The 26,558-nt window shown below is 37.7% G+C and overlaps 1 protein-coding gene across 1 annotated transcript in view; it reads right to left on the reverse strand.

Moving 5' to 3' along the window:
- The window catches only part of FAF1 (Fas associated factor 1), a 495,805-nt gene that overhangs the window by 83,633 nt on the left and 385,614 nt on the right, over positions 1-26,558 (reverse strand). Inside the window, exon 15 of the mRNA XM_066376249.1 lies at positions 22,477-22,565. Within this exon, the coding sequence (XP_066232346.1) occupies positions 22,477-22,565 (89 nt within the window). The remainder of the gene's footprint in view (positions 1-22,476; positions 22,566-26,558) is intronic.

Genomic DNA, 26,558 nt, shown 5'->3' on the forward strand with positions numbered 1-26,558 from the left:
GGAGAGAGAAATAAAGAACACTGATCTGTTTCTGTATGTGCCCTGACCAGGGAATGAACCAGCAACCTCTATTTCTGGATGATGCTCTAACCATCTGATCTATCCAGCCAGGGCCCTTGAGCATGTTCCTTGACCTCTTCATTGCTGATTAATTTTATCTCTAAAATGGGAAAAGTAACTCTTAACTGAATTATTGGGAGGGTGAAATGAAATGATGAATACACATCACCTAGCAATAGTATCTGGAGCTGCAGGGGGTACTTTATAAAAGTTATTCAAATCATCACCACCACCATCATCCTAATATCAATCCTCTTCTTTCTAGTAACTAGATGTGTAACCTTGGCCAAACAGTTGCATTTCTCTGAATTTCTTCTAAGGACTGCCTAGGGAGGACTTAAGATAAATCACCACTCATTAATAGCAGCATTTTTCTATAGGTAAATTGACAATGGTAGAGGAGGGGAAGCAGGGAAAGGCTCATAAACAATTACATGAACACAAGCCTCAGGGCTCTGAAGCATCTTCCCTTGTGCCCTGGTTGACTGCTGTATTCCACCCAAACCACTGACTCTGTATACCAGGGCTCTGAGAGTTGTCACAGGGCTAAAAATGAGAATATTTAGAGGTCCTAAGCACATATTATGCAACATTTACAACTTAGAAGAAAAAGTAATGCTATACTGTAAAATAAGTCTAAGAAGTCTGACCAAACTCTGATTTTGATTTTTTTGAAATATCAAATTCAAAAAGGTATTGCTCTTTCTCTCTCTCTTCCTGTTTATTTGGTGAAACTACTCTGCTTATTCCATAAGTGCTTTGTCTGCCTTTAGGTAATCACATTCAAAGTTGCAGGTTGTGGGGGCTAATTTGAGGGAGGACTCTTTAGTATGATGTTTAGGGCAAGCCCTTAAGCTTGCTCTACTTTTGGGTGACCTAGGCTGTGAGAACTAAATAGAGGAACATATGGTGGGACTGTGCTCTAAAATGTGCTCAAGATTCCAGACTGAAAGAAATGATCATTTTGGCCCTGGCCGGTTGGCTCAGTGGTAGAGTGTCGGCCTGGCGTGCAGAAGTCCCGGGTTCGATTCCCAGCCAGGGCACACAGGAGAAGCGCCCATCTGCTTCTCCACCCCTCCCCCTCTCCTTCCTCTCTGTCTCTCTCTTCCCCTCCGGCAGCCGAGGCTCCATTGGAGCAAAGATGGGCCGGGCGCTGGGGATGGCTCCTTGGCCTCTGCCCCAGGCGCTAGAGTGGCTCTGGTCGCAACAGAGCGACGCCCAGGAGGGGCAGAGCATTGCCCCCTGGTGGGCAGAGCATCGCCCCCTTGTGGGCGTTCCAGGTGGATCCCGGTTGGGTGCATGCGGGAGTCTGTCTGACTGTCTCTCCCCGTTTCCAGCTTCAGTACAAAAAAAAAAAGAAATGATCATTTTGTTAAATGAAATTAGGAATAACTTAGAAGTTCTCATCCCCAATGGTTTTTAACATGTAAAAAGCTCGTTTCCCTGTTAATCAAAGCTGCCATTAACTAAGTATTTGCAAAGGAAAATGCAGTATTAATGAATTTCCGCCCTATATTTTAATCTAAGACTTTTAACACTTTAAAGTCTTCTATTTCAAAGTTTACAAAGCACTTTCACATGTGATACACTAATTCAGTTGTCCAGGAAAGGACTTTTTTACTCACTTAGAGATGAGTAAACTGAGACTCAGAAAGTTTAAGTGAGTTTCCCAGGGTCACACAGCTTGTTAGAATGCAGGCTACCTGGTGCCTCATCTAGAGCTTTCTGTCATTTCACTTCTCTTCAACCTAAATGCTCATTGTGTTTTTCCCCTCCTAAATTTTCTTCCTTCCAGACATTAAAAAGAGTCCTTGGATCAGTGTACGAGATAGTCACGGAATGATTTTCACTTGGAATACACTATTTCCATTTGCTGCAAGGAACATACTATTTTCACTTGCTGCAAGAAATGAACAGGAAAAACAAATATAAGTTTTATTTTCTTTCTTTTTTTTTTTTTTCATTTTTCTGAAGCTGGAAACGGAGACAGTCAGACAGACTCCCGCATGCGCCTGACCGGGATCCACCCGGCACGCCCACCAGGGGCGATGCTCTGCCCACCAGGGGGCGATGCCCTCCTGGGCATCGCCATGTTGCGACCAGAGCCACTCTAGCGCCTGAGGCAGAGGCCAAGGAGCCATCCCGGGCCATCTTTGCTCCAATGGAGCCTTGGCTGCGGGAGGGGAAGAGAGAGACAGAGAGGAAAGCGCGGCGGAGGGGTGGAGAAGCAAATGGGCGCTTCTCCTGTGTGCCCTGGCCGGGAATTGAACCCGGGTCCTCTGCACGCTAGGCCGACGCTCTACCGCTGAGCCAACTGGCCAGGGCTTTTCTTTTATTATGAATGGACTCTCCATAGAGAAGAGCAAGATGATGGTAAGGAAAGGAGACAGTGGTACCTTGTCTATTGTGGAGGTTAGGTTCTAGAACCCCCGCAATAGGTGAAAATCTGCAAAGTAGTGACCTTATATTTATTTTATTATTTATATATATATATATATTTAAGGCTTTATAACCCTTCCTACACTCTTATAAACCTTTCCCACACTGTTATTAACCTTTCCCACACTCTTATAAGTACTTCCTAAGCTCTTAAACACTTTCTACACTCTTAAACCTATGTAATTTTAACAACATATAAAATTCTACGCTATGTATTTTGATTTAATATTCTTTTAATGTGTTAATTAATATTTTATATTTTTAATATTTTCAATTTTTTTAGACTAGAAAATGCTTATTTTACCACACAAATTAAAATAATAAATATATAAAAATACCTATATACAGCTAGTAATCGACTTACGACCACGATTGGTTCCAACACAATTTGGTCGTAAGTTGAGTAGGCTATATGTATAGTACTGTGAAATGATGTTATAAAGATCTTTAAGTCATATTTTATCATAATTTTCTTTCATTATTGTTATATATCATAATTTTCTTTGTTTATTTTATGCCATTTGTATCATCTCTACACCATTTTATTTTTACATTAGTCAGGTTTAAGTAAAACACTGCATTACCAGTACAACTGGTTTAATATTTGCAAAGACAATTTCCTCTTGGTAGACATCTTGGGAGGGGTTTGATGAAAAATATCCAAGACACAAAACACAAATTGCTGTACTGAGTCTGGGATAACAGTTGAAATGGTGCACGCGGAGATGGTAGTGCTGCCGGAAGCTGGTCCGCATTGTCATACGCCCAGCTGGGCAACATTTGTGCTGCCAGATGCGGAGCAGTCGTGGCTAGCAATTGTGGTCGTAAAGTCAAATGGTTGTAAGTTGCATAGGTGTAAGTCGATCAATATTTGTACCGCAAAATCCCATGATACAGTGAAAAGTCCATGATACAAAATTAGATATACAGTATACAACTTAAAAATCTGCGATACAATGAGACTGCAGAAAGTGAAACGTGATATGGTGAGGGATGACTGTACAGGTAACACCAGCCTTGTATTATCCTGCAGTGTTGTCATTACCTTTTTACATGTTTATTTTTCTTTTTAGACCCTATACAAAAAGAAGAGAACTTTTTTTTTTTCTTTTTTTTTAGCTCTGTGTCCCAAGTCCCAAGCAGTGCCTGGTACTTCCTTCATAGGTCCTTAGAAATTCTAATGAGTGAGAAATTTGCATTATATATTTATATCTGTTAAACTGATTTGCCTGTAAAATCATTAATGAACTGCTCAAAAACAGTGAAATAGGATTATGGCAAACCCGACACTCAACATTCTTTCAAGTTACATACCGAAAAACACCAGGTTTGATACCTATTATATCAAAGACTGAGCCTAAGTGTTAGAAATCTGGTTACATTTTAAACTCTAGTTAACAAAAATTTTAAACAGAGACATTTCAAGATAGTCCATCATAGGGCTATAAAAAACAGAGAGACGAATTCACAAGTAGCTAGTAATTTCCAAGTCCTAAGATTATCTTGCTTTGCTAGAGTGTAAGTCTCTGGAATTTCCGGTGGAGGTGTTTAGAAAAGGTTCTTTTTCATCTGGATAGAGTGGTATGTGGGAGTGAGTTGAAAAGCTGGATTTGAGACTGGTTTGCTAATTTCTTTAGTGGCAGGGTTTCACATGATGGACTGCTGTTTAAGTGTCTGCTTTAGAGGAAGCAGGCTAGCTTGTGAGAGTTTATGTTATGGCTATCTCAACCCAGAGAAAATCTTCTTACTGCCTGGTAACCTAGAATAAAACCACATTCTTCAAGCATGATGCCTCTGGTTCAGACCCTTGTTATCTCCAGCTTAGACTATAGCATTAGTCTCATAATAGGTCTCCTGACCTCTGGTCTCTCCCTGTAAAATTCATTCATTAATTCATTTATACATTTATAATACATGTATGCATACCTACTATATGTTAGGCTTTGTGTTAGAAACTGGAAACAGTAGGATGAGTATAAGACATAATCTCCTTTTCTCACTAATTGTAGGAGATAAAAGTATAAGCTTGGAAAGGAAGTCAATAAATATGAGGATCTATTATGGATTAGTCCAGGGGTCTCAAACTCGCGGCCCACGGGCTGCATGCGGCCCGCCGAACAATTTTGTGCGGCCCGCAGACTAATCCACGAAGTTCAAAATATTTTGGATAAAATTAAGTAAACCTAGGGGCCTACTTGTATTTTTCATTTCTCTAGCATCCTAGCTAGATATTAGCTTAGTTAACAGCAGTTGTGATGCGAACTACAGTTTCTGGTCGTTTTGTGACACTGAGTAAACTGCATGTACGATTGTGCTTGTTGTACTGATTTTTTTTTGTTTTCAACTGCAGTGAGAAAAGTGTTGCGTAACAGTTGCCTTTTGTAGACCTAGTGCGGCCCGCCGAACGGCTGTGATCTTGCTCTGTGGCCCACATGCTGAGTTGAGTTTGAGACCCCTGGATTAGTCATTTTACACACACTGTTTCTTGTAGAGTATTATTATTTCCATTTGACATATGGGGAAACAGACTTGAACTTGAGGCTACATAATTTGCCTGTCGTATACAGCTTGTCAGGGACTGGATCAGGTTTAATATTTAGGTCTATCTATTTTTAAAGCCTATGTACTTTTTACTAAACCAATGGTTCTCAAATTTAAGGTACATAGGAAACACTAGTTTTACAGAAAATTAGTGAAAACAGATTATCTAGCCGATCTCAGATTCTGATTCAGTAGGTCTAGCATGGAAACTCAAAAAATCTGTAATTTGTAAATGGGTGGTCAGTGGACCACACTTTGAAAAGCACTGTACCTCAAAAATAAAGATAAATTACAGCAACTATCATAAAGATATGAACAAAGTGATAAGCAGATAGCACAGTCAACAGAATTATTTCCTAAATTACAAATATTTATATAATCATGTCATTTCCTGCTTAAAAGAAGTGATGGCTACTCACGCCTAGAGTTTAAGGTTTAAACTCTACAGCAGAGCATAGAAGTACCTTCAAAATGTGGCTCCAATGTACGTTTACAGCCCCTTCTCTGCTGGTTTCCTTCTACCAACACCTCCTTCTTGTCCTCCTGAATTACTTCTTATTGCCCATATGTCCCAGGTCATTTTACATCTACATGCTTATCACATTTCCATGTTTTCTCTAATGTACTTCCTTTTTAATCCAAATTATTACTTCCTACTCATCCTTCCAAACTCAGTTTATGTTATTATAGAAAGTATTTTGTAAGTACTTACTAGATACCAGGTATGAATCTAAGCACTTACATGTATCAACTGCTTTAATGCTATTAAATAATAACTAATTGAAGACACTGAGGCACAAAGAGATTAAGGTTATATAGCTGCTAAGTGGCAGAGCTAGGATTTGAACTCAGGTAATATGGCACTATAAGCTCTTAACTATTAACTTTTAGTTGGCTCTAATGAGACAATGAGATACTCTTAAGCAAGGACTCTCTTCCAATTACCCAGGGCCTAATTCAAAGCATATCTCCGTTCAGATTCCTCTTGTCTACTCTCATCTCTTAATCTTGCAAACTCACTTCCTTCTATTCCACTTGTCTATGGACTACGTCTCCCTGCTTTGAACCTAATGATTCAATAATTGCTTCATGTACTGAGGTTTCATTGTTAGAGATAAGTGGCAGTTCTCTGAGGGTAGAAACCGTGTTACCCAGTATAGCTTGGCACACGATAGGCAGGCACTGAAAGGATTTTTATTGGATTGAAATTCAGAGCAAGCATTTTACCAGCTAACTCATGTTTGGTGGTTAAAGAGAAAGCACATGGATGGGGAATATGTAGTTCTTCCAACGTGGAATGAGAGAGTGAGTGGGCAGGTATTTGTTAGTTCCTTCCTTGAAAGAGGTTATCATTCTGAGAAGCAAATATGATAGGGCTCTTAAGTATATGAAGGATTGTTCTCCATGATTGGCTGGTCCTGACTTTCCAAGTGAAATTCTGTAGTTCAGTCTCTTAGTAAATAATAATTAGATAGCTATAGCTACACATTAAAATTATTATTTGGATTAAAAAGCTGTATAGGGCCTGAGCAGGCAGTGGAACAGTGGATAGAGCATCAGACTGGGACTCTGAGGACCCAGATTTGAAACCCTGAGGTCTTCAGCTTAAGCGCAGGATCATAGACATGACCCCATGGTGGCTGGCTTGACCCCAAAGGGTCACTCGCTTGAGCAAGGTCCTTCCTTCCTGGTCAAGGCACAGATGAGAAAGCAATCAATGAACAACTAAGGTGCTGGAACTATGAGTTGATGCTTCTCATCTCTCTCCCTTCCTGTCTGTCCTTGTCTGTCTCTCTCTCTTACTAAAAAAAAAAAAAAGCTGTTTAGATTTCACCCCCTTCCCAGATAAGAGGCATTCACAAATACTTTGGGCTGGTTGCAAAGATGAATAGTTCTAGTGCTTTGTATGAATAAACTAGTTCGGGACTATTTTGTCTCACTTATACCTGATTTCACAGGTTGTATTCTTTGCATTTTATGTACAGTTATTCTATCTTTTTCTCAAGGTAAACACTTTACAACTGTTAAAGTAATAAATAAAATAAAATAAAATATAAACACATGCACATGATATAAGAGCTTTATGAACAACAGAATTTAAGTAGTATTTTTCTAGCGTAAATACATAGAATAATTTTTTAAAAACGTAAATTGGTGTAGCCACTATGGATAACGGTATGGAAGACTCTCAATCAATTAAAAAACAAAAACAAACAAACAAAAAAACCCACAGAAACTCCCCAGGTGACTGTGATGCTATTAGCCATTGCACCACACTTGAGAACTGATGTTCCAATGGCTGCAGTTTATTATCACTAAATTTAGTGTCATGCTAACTGCTATATAGAAAAAATTTTTCTAATTAGTATCTGATCTGAGAAAGTTATTTACTGTGCTATGCCACAGGTTCCTCTTCTGTCAAATAGGTATAATAAAACCTGTCTTGAAGAATTATGGTAGGAATGTAAGTAGCCCAGTCTTATGCCTAAGAATAGGAATTCAATAAATGTTAGCTATTATTATAGGCACACAAAGTTAGCAATACAAATAAAAACACAAAAACATTTTTGCTAAAGACTATTTACAAGTCAATTCTATAAACTATTTATTTTCCTTGCTTTTAATCTTATTTTTAAGTGAACATATAGTAAAATTGTTTTTGGTGTATAGTTCTATGAATTTTAACATATGTATAGATACATGTAACCACCACCAGAATAAGATAGAGAACAGTCCCCCATCCCCCAAAATCCCTGGTGCTGTTCCTCAGGACTTTCTCCTGATGCCTAACTCCTAGCAACCACTGACTGGTGCTCCACCCCTATAGTTTGTCTTTTTAAAAACATGATACAATTAAACTATATACTGTGGCCTGATCAGGCAGTGGCGCAGTGGATAGAGCATTGAACTGGGATGTGGAGGATCCAGGTTCGAGACTCTGAGGTCGCCAGCTTGAGCATGGGCTCATCTGGTTTGAGCAAAGCTCACCAGTTTGAGCCCAAGGTCGCTGGCTTGAGCAAGGGGTCACTTGCTCTGCTGTAGCCCTCCGGACAAGGCACATATGAGAAAGCAATCAATGAACAACTAAGGTGCCACAACGAAGAATTGATGTTTCTCATCTCTCTCCCTTCCTATCTGTCTGTCCCTATCTGTTCCTCTCTCTGACTCTCTGTCTCTGCCACAAAAAACAAACAAAAACTATATACTGTGTACCCTTTAGAGACTGACTTCTTTTACTAAGCATAATGCCACGGTAATACATTTAAGTATCAATAGTTTGTTCCTTTTTATTGCTGTATGTTCCACTGCATGCATGTAACTGAAGGTGAACTGAAACACAATGAAGGACACGCCAGTTGTTTCCAGCTTTGGCCATTATAAATAGAACATTCATGTACAGGTTTTTGTGTGAATATAAGCTTTCTCATTTTTCTGGAATTAATAAAAATGAGATTGCTGGGTCATATGTTAAATGTATATTTAACTACATGAGAAACTGTCTAACTGTTTTATAGGGTGGCTCAACCATTTTGCATTCCCATCAGCAATGGATGTGAGTTCCTGTTATTCTCTATCAGAATACCTTAGCATCCTTAGTCCAAGGTCCCAAAGCTGTGCAAAGCTGGTGACAGTATTTTAACACATGAGGAGTGAATTGCTTCAATAAAACAGGTACAGCTGAGAATTCCAAAAGCAACTCCTCTATTAAAATAGTTCTCTCTAGTCTGCTAAAATTTTCTCTAGGATGTTTTCCTTTGTATGTCCAGATATTAAAACACACACACACACACACACACACACACACACACAACAACAACAACAACAACCATTTAGTAGTGTGAAGTGTGGAGAATCATTTCTTCTTTGCCTTGACTGACTTTGGCGAGCTTTATGGTAAAAATGGTCTGCAAAGACAGAACAGACATAATGGGAAATGGGAAGTATATGTGGCTACTATTGAAGTGAAATAGCTAATCTGAAATTAGACTCTTTCTGATTAATTAACCAAGTCGTCTCTAGTTAATTATACGGGGTGAGGCAAAGTAGATTTACAGTTGTTCATATGGAAAATAATACTATAATTAATAACAATACAAAATAAACTGTGTTTCATGTACTGACAACTATAAACCTACTTTTACTCCGCCCAGTATAATGCATCTTTTGGCTGATGATGTCTTCCACTCTAGCCATCTACTGGAAAAGTACCCGTACTTCTTCTAGAAGATACATCTCTACAAATCTACCTACTAAAATGTTGCCTCCCCCCTTTCAGCTTAAAATAATTTTCCCTGGTGAGGTCTTTCTAATTTTGATAGGCAGATTTAACACCCTGCCTATACTCCCATCATGGGAATTTTATTATTATACTGGGATCCTTTGTTTTCATGTCATTGAATATCTAAAGGACTGTGTCATCCTTTATATCTATTAGTGCTTAGCACAATGTGGGCATATAACAGGTCCTTAATAAAAATGTGTAGGTTTAGGGGCCAAAATAATGAATTAACAGTGGTTTATCTGGTGAACTTCTAGATATCTTCCTTTAAGACTCAATGTTTCCTCCCTAAGAAGTCTTCTTTGTGCCATCTCTGCACTTTGTACTTTTTGCTATTGCTGTGTTTTCTTACTATATTGCAACTGCCCATTTGGTGGCACGATAAGTAATTGGAAAGGGTAACTGGAGTCGAGGCAAATTTGTAACTGGGAGAAAAGTACCAAATATTTCTCAAACCCCCTCCCCCCCCATGAGAGGAATCAAATCAGAGAAAAGTAATTTGGAAAGGAAAGGTGACTTGTTAAAAATATTAATGGAGCCCTGGCCAGTGGCTTAGCAGATAGAGTGTCAGACTGGCATATGGATATCCTGAGTTCTATTCCTAGTTAGGACACACAGGAGAAACAACCACCTGCTTTTTCCCTGTCACTCTCTCCTTTTCTCTGCCTCTTCCCCTCCTGCAGCCAGTGGTTCCATTGGTTTGAGAGTGGCCCTTGGAGCTGAGGAGAGCTCTGTTGGAGCTCACCAGCCTCAGGTGTTAAAATAGCTTGGTATTCAATCATTGGCCCTAGATGAGGTTGCCGGGTGGATCCCAGTAGACATATGTGGGATTCTGCCTCACTGTCTCCCCTACCCTCACGTCAAACCAAAACCAAAACCAAACCAAAACAAAACAAAAACCCTAACGGTAGGCAATTGAATTTCTCCTCCTGCTATTTTTCTATATAATTCTCTGCTTTTTATAAGCTGGGCCAACCCGCCTACAACTTCTTCATTCTTTTGCTCATACTTTCTCTGCACACACAATCTGTCTTGTAGTTTCCAGCATGAAGTCAAATCTTACCTCTTCAGAGAAGTCTCTCCTGATTATAAGGATCACTCCTTTTAATGTCTTCTATGTCACATAAGAAACTACTTTTGTAAGGATATACTTTAGCTTTTTCACTCTAAAAAGTTCCTCAAAGAAAAGTAATGTCCCTCAGACTTTAAAAACAAACAACAACAATAAAAAAAACCAATCAGTGGAAGCCCTCTATCTGGCACAGCACACAAATTCAAGGTAAAGGCAGAATGACCAAGTTCCCTCTAATAAACACAGTCATAGACTGCCGGGGGGGGGGGGGGGGGGGGAGGGAGAAAAAGCACCAAAGAAGTGACTGTCTCCAAAGATAAGAGATTTAGGTAGTGTAATATTTAAGACAAGAATTGTTTCTTCAAAATTTTTTTTAAAGAATATGCCTTAAGAGAGTTTCAGTTAACATTTTTCCTTAGGTGCCTATCAGTTTTATGACTGAGGGAAGGTCTCAGCTTCCACTTGAGGAGGCTTTGGAAGAAGTAGAGGTTTTAATTTTTATTTGGAGAACACTAAGATAGCTACTTTTAAAACAATGGTACATAAAAGGAAATACAATAACGAGGTGTATTTCCCCCAAAGCTAGCAAACACTGTGTTGCTATAAAGTAAACATACTTTGTTAGACTCTACTGCTAATAAAAACAAAAAGTGGACAAGTTGGGCCAGCTATTTAACGATGAGCGCCTTAACAGTAATAAATGTTGACAGCCCAAATCAAAAAAGAATGCATTACTGAGATATCATCAATTGTGTTCTGTCATTACAAGGCAGCTCCACCCAGTCTAAGCTTGTCAAAAAGTGTTACTGTAATCCATGAAGAAATCTTCACCTCAGGGAAAGGAAGAAAAAATGTGAAGGGCTGGCTCTGAACAGGTGTGCTGAATTGTAATGCCAAAGTTGTCATAAATCTCTTTACATTAGTTTCATACATGACAAATTATTAACTTCTACTCTGAGGTGTCAAGCATGGATGAATAGATCCATCAGTAGGCACTTTAAGAACAACAAATGTAAATAAACAGGTGTGGACATAACTCTTGAACAGTGAGCAATAATTATTTCATACACAAGAGTAGACAGTTATGACAAACTTTCTTATTCTATTCAAGTAAATATGATATTTGGGAATCTGGGATTGTCTGACCTACTCGTCAGGTCAACCCACTCCAGTTCTACCTAATCATGGTAAGAGGACTGCTTCAGTTTATCCCATGAATTTTAAATATACATGTTACTCAGCTTTATAAGGGATCCTGATGTATGCAAAATGTGTTTATTTTGGTTTTGACACAACTGTATGTCTTTGGAAAATTTATTTAACTTCTAAAAGCCTTGGTTTCCTCTTCAATAAAATGGGGACAATAACCATCTCCTAAGATAATGAAGAAACCTAAAAGAGATTAGTTACAGAAAGTGCTTGGCATTAGCAGACATTCACTACCTGCTTGTTCACTCCTTTAATGTATTTCAACTTACATCTTTGATTCCGTAAGAGGTAAAAGTTTATAATTTAAATATAGAGTAATAAAATGCTCACGTTTAAAGCTCATGAGAGCAGAGCTTGAATTTTTTCCACTGTTAGTTCTCAGTAGTGTCTAGCAAGTACTGAGCCCAAGAATCAACTACTCATACTGCCAGCCCACAGCAATTTGTCATTTCTTTGTACTTAAAAGTACTGAACATTGACGTGCATTGTCTGTGTTTTCTTATGTTAAATGGTAAAATATACATAATATACAATTTAGTAGTATCAAGTATTCACAATGTTTTACAAATAATCATCACTATCTAGTTCTATAACATTTTTATCACCCCCTCCAAAAAACTATATACCCACTAAACAATAAAACCCCAAGCCACTCCATATCCTCATTCTTGGTAAGCTCCATGTTACTGTTTTTATGAATTTGCCTATTCAAGATATGTCATACAACTGGGATCATACAATATTTGGCCTCTTGTGTCTGGCATCTTTCATTTTACGGTCATCAAGGTTCATCTGAGTTGCAGCACATATAAGTACTTCAAACTTAATTATGACTGGATAATAGTATTTCTTGTATGGACAGACCACATTTTGTTTATTCATTCATCTGTTAACGGTCATTTGGATCATTTCCACTTTTGGGCTACTGTGAATAACATTACAACAAACATTTGTGTACAAGTATATGAGTCTATGTTTTCAATTCTTCTAGGTATGTACTTAGAAATGGATTACTGGGTAGTGTAATAATTCTATGTTTAATGTTTTGAGGAACTGCCAAATTGTTTTCCATGGCATGTATAGGTCACAAAACAAGTCTTAATACATTAAGATTGAAATTATATCAAGCATCTTTCACAACCCAATTGTATAAAACTAGAAACGAATACAAGAAGAAAACTGAAAAATTCACAAATATATGGAGACTAAACATGCTACCAAACAACCAATGAGTCAAAGAAGAAAACAAAAGATTAATAAAAAACACCTAGAGACAAATAAAAATACAACAGTCCACATATGTGATGCAGCAAAAGCAGTTCTAAGAGAAAAGTTCATAGCGATAAATGCATGCATCAAGAAACAGGAGGGATCTCAAATAACCTAACTTTATATCTCAAAGGAAACAGAAAATCAAACCTCAAGTTTAGCAGAAGGAAGAAAATAACAAAGATCAGAGCAGAAACAAATGAATAGAGACTAGAAAGACAATAGAAGAGATCAATGAAACTAACAGCTGTTTTATAAATATAAATAAAATTGATAAATCTTTAGCTAGACTAAGAAATAAGAAATGAAATAAAATCAGAAATAAAAGAGATGTTGTTCCTGACACTACAGAACTAAAAAGGATCATAACAGACTGCTATGAACATGAATTATACATCAACAAATTAGATCACCTAGAAGAAATGGAAAAATTCCTAACAACACACAACCTATTATGACTGAATCAGGATGAAGTAGCAAATCTGAACAGACTGATTACTAGAGTAAAGAGACTGAATTAGTAATTAAAACTTCTCAACAAACTAAATTCCAGGACCAGATGGTTTCACTGGTGAATTCTATAACATCTAGAGAAGAATTAATGAGAGGAGAAAACACTTCCAAACTCATTTTACAAGGCCAGCATTACCCTGATACCAAAACTAGACAAAGATCCTACAAGAAATTAAAATTACAGGCTGATATCCTTGATAAATATAAATGTGAAAACCCACACCAAATTAAAAAATACTTCAAAAGGATCATACACCATGATCAAGTGGGATTTATTCCAGGGATATAAGGATGGTTCAACATCTACAAATTAACCAATACAATATACCACATTAACAAAATAAAGGATAAAAACCACACAATCATCTCAATAGACACAGAAAAAGCATCTGTCATAATTCAACATCCATTTCAGATAAAATTTTCAACAAATTAGGTATACAGGGAATGTATCTCAACATAATAAAGGCCATACTTGACAAACCCATATCTAACACTGTATTCAAAAGTGAAAAGCTGAATGCTTTCCCTCTTAATTAGGAACAAGACAAGGATACTCACTCTTGCCACTTTTATTTAACACAGTTTTGGAAGTTCTAGCCAGAGCAACTAGGCAAGAAAAATAAATTGCAAAAGAAAAAGTAAAACTGTTACTATTTGAAGGTGACATGATATTATATGTAGAAAATCCTAAAGACTTCACCAAAATATTGTCAAAACTAATCCATAAATTCAGTAAAGTTGCAGGCTACAAAATCAACATATTAAAATTTGTTGTTTGCCTGCACTAAAAACAAAAGAGAACTTAATAAAACAACCCTACTTACAACTGCATGAAAAATAAAATACTTGGGAATAAATGTAACCAAGGAGGTAAAACATCTGTACACTTAAAACTATAAACAAAAGACATTGAGGAAGACACAAATAAATGGAAAGATATTTTATGCTCATAGATTGGAAGAATTAACATTGCTAAAATGTCCATACAACTCACAGATTCAATAAAATCCCTATCAAGATTTCAATGACATTTTCCACAGAAATAGAACCAAGAATCCTAAAATTCATACACAAAAGACCCCCAATAGCCAAAGCAATCTTGGAAAGAGAGAAACGAAGTTGGAGGCATCATGCTTCCTGATTTCCAAGTATATATATTACAAAGCTATAGTAATCAAAACAGTACGGCAATGGCATAAAAAAAGACACATCAATGGAATAACATAAAAAGCCCAGAAATAAACCCACGCATATATGCTCAATTACTTTATAACGAAGGAGCCAAGAATATAAATGGGAAAAGGAGCCAAGAATATACAATGGGAAAAGGAAAGTCTTGTCAATAAATTGTGCTGGGATAACTGGACATCCACATGCAAAAGAATAAAAGTGGAACACTATCTTACACCATACACAAAATCAACTGAAAATGAATTAAAGTCTTGAATGTAAGACTTGAAGCTATAAAACTCCTAGAAGAAAACATAGGTGGTAAGCTCCTTGACATTAGTCTTGGTAATGGTTTTTTGGATTTGACACCAAAAAGCAAAGGCAATAAAAACAAAAATAAACAAGTGGGACTATATCAAACTAAAAAGCTTCTGCATGGCAAAGTAAACCAATGAACTGAAAAGGCAACCTACTGAAAGGAAGTAAATACTTCCAGATGACATATCTGATAAGGGGTTAATACCCAAAATATAAAAAGAACTGATAGAACTCAATAGCAAAAAAACAAAACAAAACAAAAACAAACAAACCAATCTAATTTAAAAATGGTCAGAGGATTTAAATAGACACTTTTCCAAAGAAGATATGTAGATGGCCAACTGGTACAGGAAAAGGTACCTTCCTGCTTAGGAATGGCCACTGTTATGCTAATATTGTCTGGAGGAGAGGTTTTTGGTGCCAGAAAAGTTTTAAAAAGGAGAAGAAGCCATGATGGCAGAGCGAGAGCAGAGAGGATGCAGAGTGCTGAAAGAGGACCCGAGATGGCAGGGTGTTAGGGACCGAAAAACCAACAGGGTTTTTGCAGTTTAGATTTTTGGGGGACTGAGGTGTGGGGAACTGGCTGTAAGCTGACAGTCTGCCCAACCCCCCACCTCACTTGCCCGATTAAGTTGCAAAAGCCCTTCCCCAAACCTCCATGTCAGCTGATACTCATCCTACCCCCAAGTCGCCCAGAAAGACTGAAGGCAAGTTTCTTCTATCCTGTTTTGTGTAAAGTTAAGATGTTATGTATGGTGGAGGTTTTCTGTATTTGGTAAAATTCTTGGGTTGCCTTGGAAATGTAATCAGAGATCTCATTGATTTGCTAATGACCCATTTTGTCCTATAAACAAAGATGTGTTTTTTGAGCAAGCTCTGTTTCTGCTATCAGTTTTGCAGAGCCCTCCCGAGCCCATTCTTTAATTCTTTAAGTGTATTCTCTTAATTCCGTGCCTTTCCCACTCAGGACCTGGAATTACTAGTTGTGCTGGTTCACGACAGCAGGGAAAGAGAGAGAAGCCAAGATGGCAGGGTGCTAAAGGAGAAGCCAGTTTGTGCAGAGAGGAGAAGGGAGGTGTGCAGATAGGGAACCAGAGGTGACTGAGACTCATGGGTGTTGGAATCCATGGGAGTCCGAAAGACCAGAGTAACAGGCTTTATTGAAAGGAAGAAAGAAACCCTGCCGGGGACTTCTCCTGGGGGAGAAGAGCACCGGTTACAGACTAGGGGCGAGTTATATAGTGTTTGGGAGAGCCTGAGGGGATACTGAGGCAAAAGTCCTGGTATGTCCGGAATGCTCCTCCTTGGGGGGCTTTGAGCATGTGGGTGTTGAACCAAAACTCCTGGTATGTCCGGAGCCCCTCCTTGGGGCGGGTTGTCAACTTTTTGGAATTCCTTTGTCTCATGGGCGATAGTCCAGTAAGGGTGAGGTCTGACAGATAAGCGGAACATCAAGAGGGCAGTTTGGAATTCACGTATCTATCAGTGGGGACCTTTGATTCTACGAAAAACCAGATTAGGTTCTCCTGGTTGTGGAACCAGAGAACAGTATCTGGAGAAGGAATTACAGATTCATGAGTTGCAGTTTGCCCTGGAAGTTGTGGAGAGCTGGCAGCCACAGAAGCCTAAGCTGGAGCCATGCCAGTGGAGTGGCTCTGAGTCAGTGGGAGCAGGTGTTTCTAGCTCCTCTTCTGAGGATGAGGAGACTGGGGCTGAAGTTGCCATTCAAAGACTCCAGAAGGTAAAAGCCCAGCAGCAAAGAGTACCTACTAAGCCCCTGGTAGGTTTGCTATGATTATGGGACAGTGGGTGGATGGCACCATGCTCTCTGGAGCAGAGGTGGAAATGTTGGCTGCCAGTGCCATGTGCTCCCCCTTGGGGTAGCATCTTAAGAGCTGCCAGGATGGCAGGGATGAGGGGGGAGGCCTGAGGCCCCATGTGTGTGGATTGACTCTTGGACTGTGACCAGAGGGGGCATCAGCTTCTTTGTTGGATGAACATGTGACTTTTGGACAATATGAGAGACCCTGATGGAGGGGGGAGCAGGTCTGGTTGAAATTGTATGACTTATGCTGTTGCTCTAATTTGTTTATGTGATGTGCCTAATTCCTTGCACAGGAATGCCTGTGGTGTGAATTGCAAAGTGAGCAAAAGGGGTGGAATGTTGGGCAAATAAGTTTGTAAAAGAGCAATTGTTATGCTAATGCCTTTCCCCCTCCGCCAGCATCTTCGCCTGACCTTGAAGGTAAATACACTTTATAAACCAGATTATTTCTTTACATTCTTTCTTATTATGTGTGTGTGTGTGTATGTGTATATGTATTTGTTATTTATAAAGTACATTTTCTTATTTAAAAGCATATAAAACAAAAAATTCATGTGGTTTTTGGGGGCCAGAACAGATTAACTGTATTCCCATTAATTTAAATGGGAAAATTGGATTTGACACACGAGCAAACTGAGTCACGAGGTTGGCCATGAACCGAATTAAACTCGGGTGTCAAGGTACCACTGTAGATTGTGGCTATTGTCATGTAGTGACAATTGCTTTCCTCCTTATCCTTTTGTTGCCAATAGCCCCTCACTGCAGCAAAGTACCTGTGTCTCCAGGACCTAGCCCAGGGCTATATACTTGATAAATGTTCAGTAAACACTTAAAAACCAAACATATTGTTAATGAAAATGTCTATGAAAAAGCTATAGGCAGTTCTGTCAAAATGGAGGTTCATATAATGTATACTTCCTGGTTAGAGATAGAACAATTAATGATATAAAGGCTAGTCCAGTCTGGGCCACTGAAGAATGGGCTCAGTTTTATTTAATAAACATTTTATACAGTATGAGTATCTTAGGCTGCACTAATACAACAGAATCATGGAAGTAATGGATATAACTGGTTAAGTTTAAATAAACTGAGGCTTAGGAAGCCATCCTCCAAACCTGTTCGGGAATTTGATTTTAACTGGGAGTTCAAGATGTCTTATTTGAAGGCAAATTCACAATTATAAGGAACAGTGCTTCTTGTCACATACACGTGGCAGATACCAAGTCATTATGAACTATGTATAGTCCTTCCAAGAGAAGTCTTTAAACTCAGAAGAGCTTTTCTTAGGAATTCTCTACTTAAGGCCTGAATGATAATTTTCATGAAGGCACTATTAAAAACAAAGAGAAATCCTTATCTTTTGCAGTTAAATTTCAATTAAAATTTCAATTATATGGAGCATGGGATTTTTCCTGTAACCTTCATATTCAATTTTGTGCTAAATATTAAAGGAATTAAAGTAAATTTCTTTACCAATGAATTATGAGAAACATTAAATTAAGAGGAAAGAATGAACTAGGAATATGCATGCAAATATTGTGCACTCATATTATTTTACAGCATAATCTGTAGATCTAGTACTAATGAGACTCAACATTCAAATGGCTGAAGAATGTGTTTAGCGAATTATTGTTAATCAATGACTCTATTTTAGGATAAGTGTAATCTTAAATGGCAACACACTTATTACTACAAATTCCTAACTAAGTACAGTACTTTGATTACCTTTCAGAGAAATGAAAGAGAATTAAGAAAAATTACAAACTTAACATTTTTACAGCAACATAAGATATCTAACAAGAATTAAAACTGCAAACTACTTATAACACTCCAAATTTTCACATTTGTTAGTGTGGACATGTCAGGTTTTATATCATTGTAATCAAGTATTATTTTTTTAAAGACTATTTTTTAGAGAGAAGTGAGAGTGAGTGAGTGAGAGAGAGAGAGAGAGAGAGAGAGAGAGAGAGAGAAAGGAGGGGAGGGGAGGGGAGGGGAGGGGAAGAGTAGGAAACATCAATTCCCATATGTGCATTGACCAGGCAAGCCTGGGGCTTCAACCGGTGACCTCAGCGTTCCAGGCCAACGCTTTATCCACTGCGCTACCACAGGTCAGGCTCTAGTATTATTTTTTAAGTACCCTTTTTTCATGTAAATTCTTCCAAGTATTCATTTACCCAATCATTTAAAAAACATTTATTAAAGTGCCTACTCCTAAGTATACTGTCAGGAAACAGAGTTACAAATGCAAATACGGTATAACCTTTATTCTTCTAACAAACTCAGTCTTATGAAAGACAAACAAGTAAGTAAAGTAGAATACAATAGTACAAGGTTACATTAAAATTGTCTACGTTTCCCATTTGCAACAGATAAAGGGTATTGTACTGGAAACATTCACTATACCTGGAAATCTTTCATCATTGCTCAGAAATCAAACTCTCCCTTATATGTTCTATAGAAATCTCTTTGTAATTAAATTAAAAAGAGTAATTTTATAAATACCTGTGATCTTTTGCTTCTTATTTTATCTTAAAGCTAGAAATTTCTTGATTGATAAAGCCCTAATGACTACTTGAGATTATTGTAGGTCCACCAGCTATATGACCTCGGGCAAATTAACTTTTTTGATTCTCAGTATTCTCATTTGAAAAGTAGAGATAATAGATAATAGTACCAGTCTATGTTAGATTGTCTCCCATTTGCCCAGGGGTCCCCAAACTTTTTACACAGGGGGCCAGTTCACTGTCCCTCAGACCATTGAAGGGCCGGATTATAAAAAAAACTATGAACAAATCCCTATGCACACTGCACATATCTTATTTTAAAGTAAAAAAAAAAAAAAAAAAAGGGAACAAGTACAATATTTAAAATAAAGAACAAGTAAATTTAAATCAACAAACTGACCAGTATTTCAATGGGAACTATGGGCCTGCTTTTGGCTAATGAGATGGTCAATATCCGGTTCCATATTTGTCACTGCTAGCTATAACAAGTGATACGACACGCTTCTGGAGCCATGATGCATGCATCTCGCGTCACCGGAAGTAGTACTGTATGTGAGTGATGCCGCGCTTTGCGGTACTGCCACATACAGTACTCCAGGAGCACAGGATGCGGATGCATCCTATGCTCCTCTCACTGACCACCAATGAAAGAGGTGCCCCTTTTGGAAGTGCGGCAGGGGCCAGATAAATGGCCTCAGGGGGCCGCATGCAGCCCGCGGGCCATAGTTTGGGGACCCCTGCATTTGCCCCTCAGTATCCATGTTGTACCTAGCTTTTGCTCACGGAGGTTCTAATGAATTAGGTTAACGGGGTACTAGCAGGAGATGAGAGTGTGGAAGGAGAGTGAAGCTATTCCCTGGTTTCTTCCCTACCAGGTCACCAAGGACTGGCTGTATCCCTCTATCAGAAGATATCCTCTCCATATACCACCTTCCCTTCGCAGGGCTTCAAGCACAGGGACGGTAATGGCTGTTTATTCCTAGACCAGTGATGGGCAATGTTTTGAGGTTGGTGTGTCAAAATTCGCCAAAAAACCAAGCATAACTCAGGTGGTGTGTCACTTCGAGAAAAAACCCATAATTTTGCGATATTTATAGTTTAAATAACAAAAATGTATAATTGTAATATATAACTATATTTAATAAACCAAAAACTAATTATTTAACTTACCTGCTTAGTGACTTCTTTGTTCATCTGTCAGTCGGTTTCTTTTGTTGGTCTTGATATTATTTAACTTGTGTGGGGTGCCGTGAACTAAGATAAGTGAGGGGGAGGAGGAATTCTTTAACTAACCTGCCTATTAGTGACTTTTTTGTTGCTGAATTTCGTTGGTATTTTTTACACTTCAAGCCCAAGCAAGCGCTACTAACTTCATCTGTCAATCTGTTTCTTTTGTTGGTTTTGATATTATTTAACGCTGAGAATAAGGTCTCACAAAAGTACGTAGAGGGAAAAATTGTGAGTAAAGCGATTGCTATATTTTTCAGGGTGCTAAAAGTGTCTGGTAATCGGTTCCAAGCACTCCAAATTTCCTGTTCGTAGTGGCACTCCTCTTGATTCTCCAAGCGGCATCTTTCCAGATTCTCAAGCTTTGACCTCAAGTCGACAAACACCTGAGCCCAGATGCTGTCTTGAAATTCTGCAAGTTGCATCTTATGTAAATTAAGATGGCTGCCACTATTTCTAATGGCGGGAAACGGCACCCATAGCCCAGGCCCTCGCCTCTCCCAGCCTTCCCCTCACTTATCTCAGTAATGATGGTCAATTAGAAATCCACGACACCCCAGAACAGTAGCTTGAATGATGGTTGCTGTGGTTATGTGGTTGCTGGTAATGGCGATCACAGGGCCCCCAGAGATGCGTCCCCCGCAGCATTCCGCTGCTCCCTGCTCCACCGACCAGAAGTGAGGTCAAAGATCCCCTAACGGCCTAACCAGAAGTCCCAGAACTAGACGCTCTGTGCCGGAGTTCTGTTGTTTTGGTCTACAAACCTCTGGCACAGAGTGTCTACACTATAGCAAATGTTTTATCTTCGGCTACTTACTGTACCTGGCCGTGCAGGAGCCGAGGATGAAACGTCCTTCTCGGCATGCGGTATGCAGCCGCGTGCCATCAAAAATGGCTACACATGTCAGTGCTACACGCATGTCACAGGTTCACCATCACAGTCCTAGACTCTGTACAATCCATTGTTGACTTCCATAATTCCTGCTCATATCTTTATACAGTTCCTTTACTAAACTCTTTTCAAATAACCCAGCTTGAAAATGCTATCTGTTTCCTTCCAGATTGCTTCATACAACCTCACAGGGTTGTTTTGAAGACCAAACAAGATGATAAATATAAAATGCTTAGCACATTATAAATATTCAGTAAGTGTTGACTATCATTGTCATTATCAGTGTTGCTGTTATTAGTATTTCATTTAAGGTTCCATGCTCATGTATTCTATACCATCTGAATTTTGAACATTGAAAAGACTAAAAAATTCAGAATTTTGGAGATCTTTTACTAATTCTCAGTGCTTCTTTTTTTTTTTTTTTCTGTGGCAGAGACAGAGTGAGAGAGGGACAGATAGGGTCATTCAGACAGGAAGGGAGAGAGATGAAAAGCATCAATTTTTCGTTGCAGCACCTTAGTTGTTCACTGACTGCTCTTTCCTATGTGCCTTGACTGGGGGGCTACAGCAGACCGAGTGGACCTTTGCTCGAGCCAGCGACCTTGGGCTGAAGCTGGTGAGCTTTGCTCAAACCCAATGAGCCCGCGCTCATGCTGGCGACTTCGGGGTCTCGAACCCGGGTCCTCCGCGTCCCAGTCTGATGCCCTATCCACTGCACCACCGCCTGGTCAGGCTCTCAGTGCTTCAAAACATGTTCAAATGTAAAATGTCTTTATTGCTAATCAATCTCAGTATTTAAAAAGAATAAAAAAGTACTTTAAAAGTGAGTGAAAAACCCACATAGTGGACAAGTTTTCCTGGATGGTAGTTTCTTCCAGAAACATGTTTTGGAATTAACTGCCTGCAAATTGACCTCCTGTCACCATGCCAAATCTAGCAAAGTATAAATGTCCATAAAGTTAAACAAACTGCTAGGTCATAGGGTCATGAAAAGAATGGACTGCAAAGTAAACTCAATGGCATAAAATCCTGTTAATCTGGAAATACATCTTCATCATCCTTACTTATCAATCATGGCATAGGCAAGCATCATCACTTGACAAATTATCTCATCAAAATCCTAGTAAAGGTCTACTTAACCTTTCACCTTACCTCATCCTTTATATCTTCCTGCTGCTGGGCTGTGAAGATCTCCATCGCAGCTATGAGTCTCATCATTAACTCATCCACTGTTGTGTTACCTAGCAACACATGGAAATCACCAAACTTCACATTAGTTATTATAAAATGGGAAGTCATTCCTGAATTAATCATAAGAAATAACTACAATAAAAAATGTACAAACTAGTATGCTATTATGTAGTTAAAATTTTTTTAATGTTTTCATTGAAAAGTTTCTTATGTTCAATGAGGAAGAGTAAAGTGGTATATTGTCAGCTAAAATTTCAGAACATTTAGATTTTAGGGAACAAACAAATATTTTTAGCAGCATAAGTAATAGTGTACAAGTCATAAGAGTCAGAAGTTCTTCCATGTTATGAAAATACATCTACTTAATACTGACTAGCAACAACTTTCATTTGTCTATATGCCAGTGATTAGGCCAATAAGCACATGATATGTATCATCTCATTTAATCTGTACAACAATTTTATGAACGTGTCATTATGATTTTTATTTTAAAGAGAAGAAAAATGAGGCTTAGAAAGCACAAGTAACTTGCCAAACAAGATAAAGCTGGTTAAGTGGTTGGGCCAAGATTTGAAACCATGAGTCTGACTCTAAGCCTGTCCTCTCTGCCACTTCAATACACTGTTTACTTAGAATCATTTTCTATCTCTAAAAGTTCTTTGGTGAAACAAATAGTAATTTAAGTTCTGAAAATAAATTGATTCCTTTTTTTGCCCAAGTAATATTTCTCCTTTTCAGCTGTTTTCAAATGATTATATTGTCGTTTTTATGAAGAGGATATTTAAAATGTTTAATATTCCTTAATGATATTTTATTCTCTGTCCAAGTCCATAACAAAAATAGTACATATGTGCCACTTCCTAAATGCATTAAGTCCTGTTATTTGTTTTGGATGCACCTGCAAGAAAGAAATCCATGAGGCTACAGAGAGATATAGCAATTCGTCTATTCTTTCAAACCTACAGCCCAAAGAGTCTATCTTTCTCCAGGGCCTGAGAAGAGAGGTCTTTTTGTCTCATTAATGGCCACTAATGAGACAACAAATAGTAAGTATTCTTGCTGGTGTTCTTCCAGAGCAGGACTTGACTAACTTGATTTTTTAATGGTCCTTTTCTCAATTTTCCTTAAGGCCGCTGACAGCATAGATGGCAAAAAGTTTAGGATCATCTTTAATGCAGATTTTGCTCCTAGGCAAATCTTTGGGTTTACATTTCTTATTTGTAAACTGTAGTGCCTAAGACTCAAAGTATAGGGAGTGAATAGTTTATGGAGGGTACTGAAATCACCAATGGGAAAATACCATCCATAGTGTAGAAATGACTATATACTGACCATTAATTTCCAGACTTAAACTACTGCTTATAAACTTACAGGGTTAAAGAACACTTGTAGTCTTTAGCAAAAGAAAATGATTTAATTAGGTCACATCGGTCCTACTTTCTCAATAATTCACCTAGAGAACAAATATTATGTTGGTGTGGTATCATGGCACGGAGATTGCAAAACTGGTTTTGTAATCATAGTTATAACCCTAGTTCCACCACTTTGATCTAGTACCCATAAATTACCTAGCACATGAGAAGGGTTTAACAAATATTCACTTAATAAACAAATGAACAAATAAGTAAGTGAAGCTCTCTAAGGATCAATTTCCTTATCTGAAAAATGAAGATAACACTACTTCTGTAGTGGTCCTCATAGGGAGGGCCTGGTGCACAGCACACACACAATCACTGGTTATTTGTAACAGACATGATAAATGGCAAAAAGTTTAGGATCATCTTTAATGCAGATTTTGCTCCTAGGCAAATCTTTGGGTTTACATTTCTTATTTGTAAACTGTAGTGCCTAAGACTCAAAGTATAGTATAGGGCGTGAATAGTTTATGGAGGGTACTGAAATCACCAATGGGAAAATACCATCCATAGTGTAGAAATGACTATATACTGACCATTAATTTCTAGACTTAAACTACTGCTTATAAACTATACTTCAGCTGTTAACTGTAAGGACTCACTGCCAAACTGAACTTCACTGCCAAACTGAACTATAGGCACTTTATACCTAAGTTCTTAATGATCTACGATGAGAAAGTAGTTCAAAGTAAATTTATTCTTTATAGCCTACTGCAGTAGCTTTACAACTTTTTGGTTTCAGAATCCCTTTATACTCTTCAAGAATACTGAGATTCCTAAAGAATTGCATGTGGTTATAGTTATCAACATTTACTGTGCTAAAAATTAAAACTAAAATAAATATTTAAAATGTACTTAATTAATTTTCTTAAGTGACAAAATAAAGCCTTTATGTATTAATATGAATATCATATTTTTATGAAAAATAATATTTTTATGAAAAATAACTTTGTTTTCCAAAAGAAAAAGTTTAGTGAGAATAATGGCATTGTTTTAACATTTTTTGAAAATCTCTTTAATGTCTGGTTTAACAGTACACAACTGGGTTCTGATATCTACTTCTATATACATTAAACCAATTATAATATACCATGTCTTGGTTGAAATTTATGAAACCAATCTGATGTCACACAGATATGCAGACAAAAAAGTGAGAAGTATTTTAATAGATAATTGTAGACATTCTTTCTTAATATATCCAAACTGACAAGTGGATGTTTCTTCAAGGTGAGCTACGTGAGGAATCTGAAACCATATCAATAAACTTTTTGTACTTTATTAAGATCCACTGGTCTATATCTTGCCCTTTGAATGGCTCTTTTAAGTGTGATTTTATAACATCAGGCACTGGGCATTTGAAATACTGGTTCACTGAGTTATGTATTTCTTCTGAATGTCGACTATACCTAATTAGATATATTAAAAAATTATATTTGTTAACATAAGCTATCAATCTAATGATGAAAGATGTGACATTTTGCTTAAAAGCTCAAATTTTATTGCTGGCAACAGATACTGTCAGTTCTCCTTCTTGATGTGGCAGACTCACTTTGCTATTCTGGAGAAAGGAAATATCCAGTTTGTGTAAGTGTAGTTTGTCAGTCACTTTCAAGTAAAAAATGATCTATAAAAATAAATGACTAGTTTGGCTCAAGCAACCACACAAATGTTTTCCTTTGAGACTACCATTTTACTTAGATATGCAGCAGAAGTGCTTTAGCCATACCTCCCATTTTGTCACACAAACTATAAAAAGGGTTAAAATTTAATAAAAGTAATACTTCTGTTAGCTGCATTTATATCGAGGTGAAGAATATGACTACTAGAATAGTTTTGTGTCATGGCCTTGATTCATACTAAGGTGCCAGCACTTTTAAACAACATTGATTTTGTGCAGCCAGTACAAACGTCAACAGTAAAAAGCAAAAAAAAAAAAATCTTATTACTATTATGAAAATAATTTTGACTTTGTGGATTCCCTGAAAGGGTAGAGGACCTCTGGGAACCATGGACCACACTTTGAGAACCACCAACTATAATATTTTATTTTCATTATCTTTTTCCCTGTGGCAGAGAAGAGATACTGTTTTCAATTTAAACTTTGCCATGAACAGGGCAAAATTTTATATGAATCCTTAAGGTAAATGAGTAACAGGAAAAAAATCATTCACTTATTTTTTTGTTTTTATAAAGAATGTAAATAAAGATTAAATTTTTTGTTTAAGTTTAAATTCACAGGTATCCTATAACTTCATGCCTCAGAGTTGCAGCCTAGACATGGATTCACTTAAATAAAGGGAAATGACCGTGACTGTAAACAATTCCATTCATAATATTCAGCCATAGGTTTTTCTAGATAACTAAAGATAAGCATTTCTTTCAACTTATCAACATCACAGCAAGACATCTATATGTATATATTATATATATTCATGAAATGCCATATTTGACAACTGGTTATGACTTAATTGGTAGTTTAGAGAATTTAGCAATTCTGAACATTTAACATGATTATCCTATGTCCCAAGGGCTGTGCAATTTTATTAAGGTGTTTATGTTGGATTTTCCTACAGCATATTTTGTTTTTCATAGTACCTATACTTTTTGAAGGAAATTCTATATTTTAAA

Source organism: Saccopteryx leptura, chromosome 3 (genome assembly GCF_036850995.1).
Source record: "Saccopteryx leptura isolate mSacLep1 chromosome 3, mSacLep1_pri_phased_curated, whole genome shotgun sequence".
Lineage (NCBI taxonomy): Eukaryota > Metazoa > Chordata > Mammalia > Chiroptera > Emballonuridae > Saccopteryx > Saccopteryx leptura.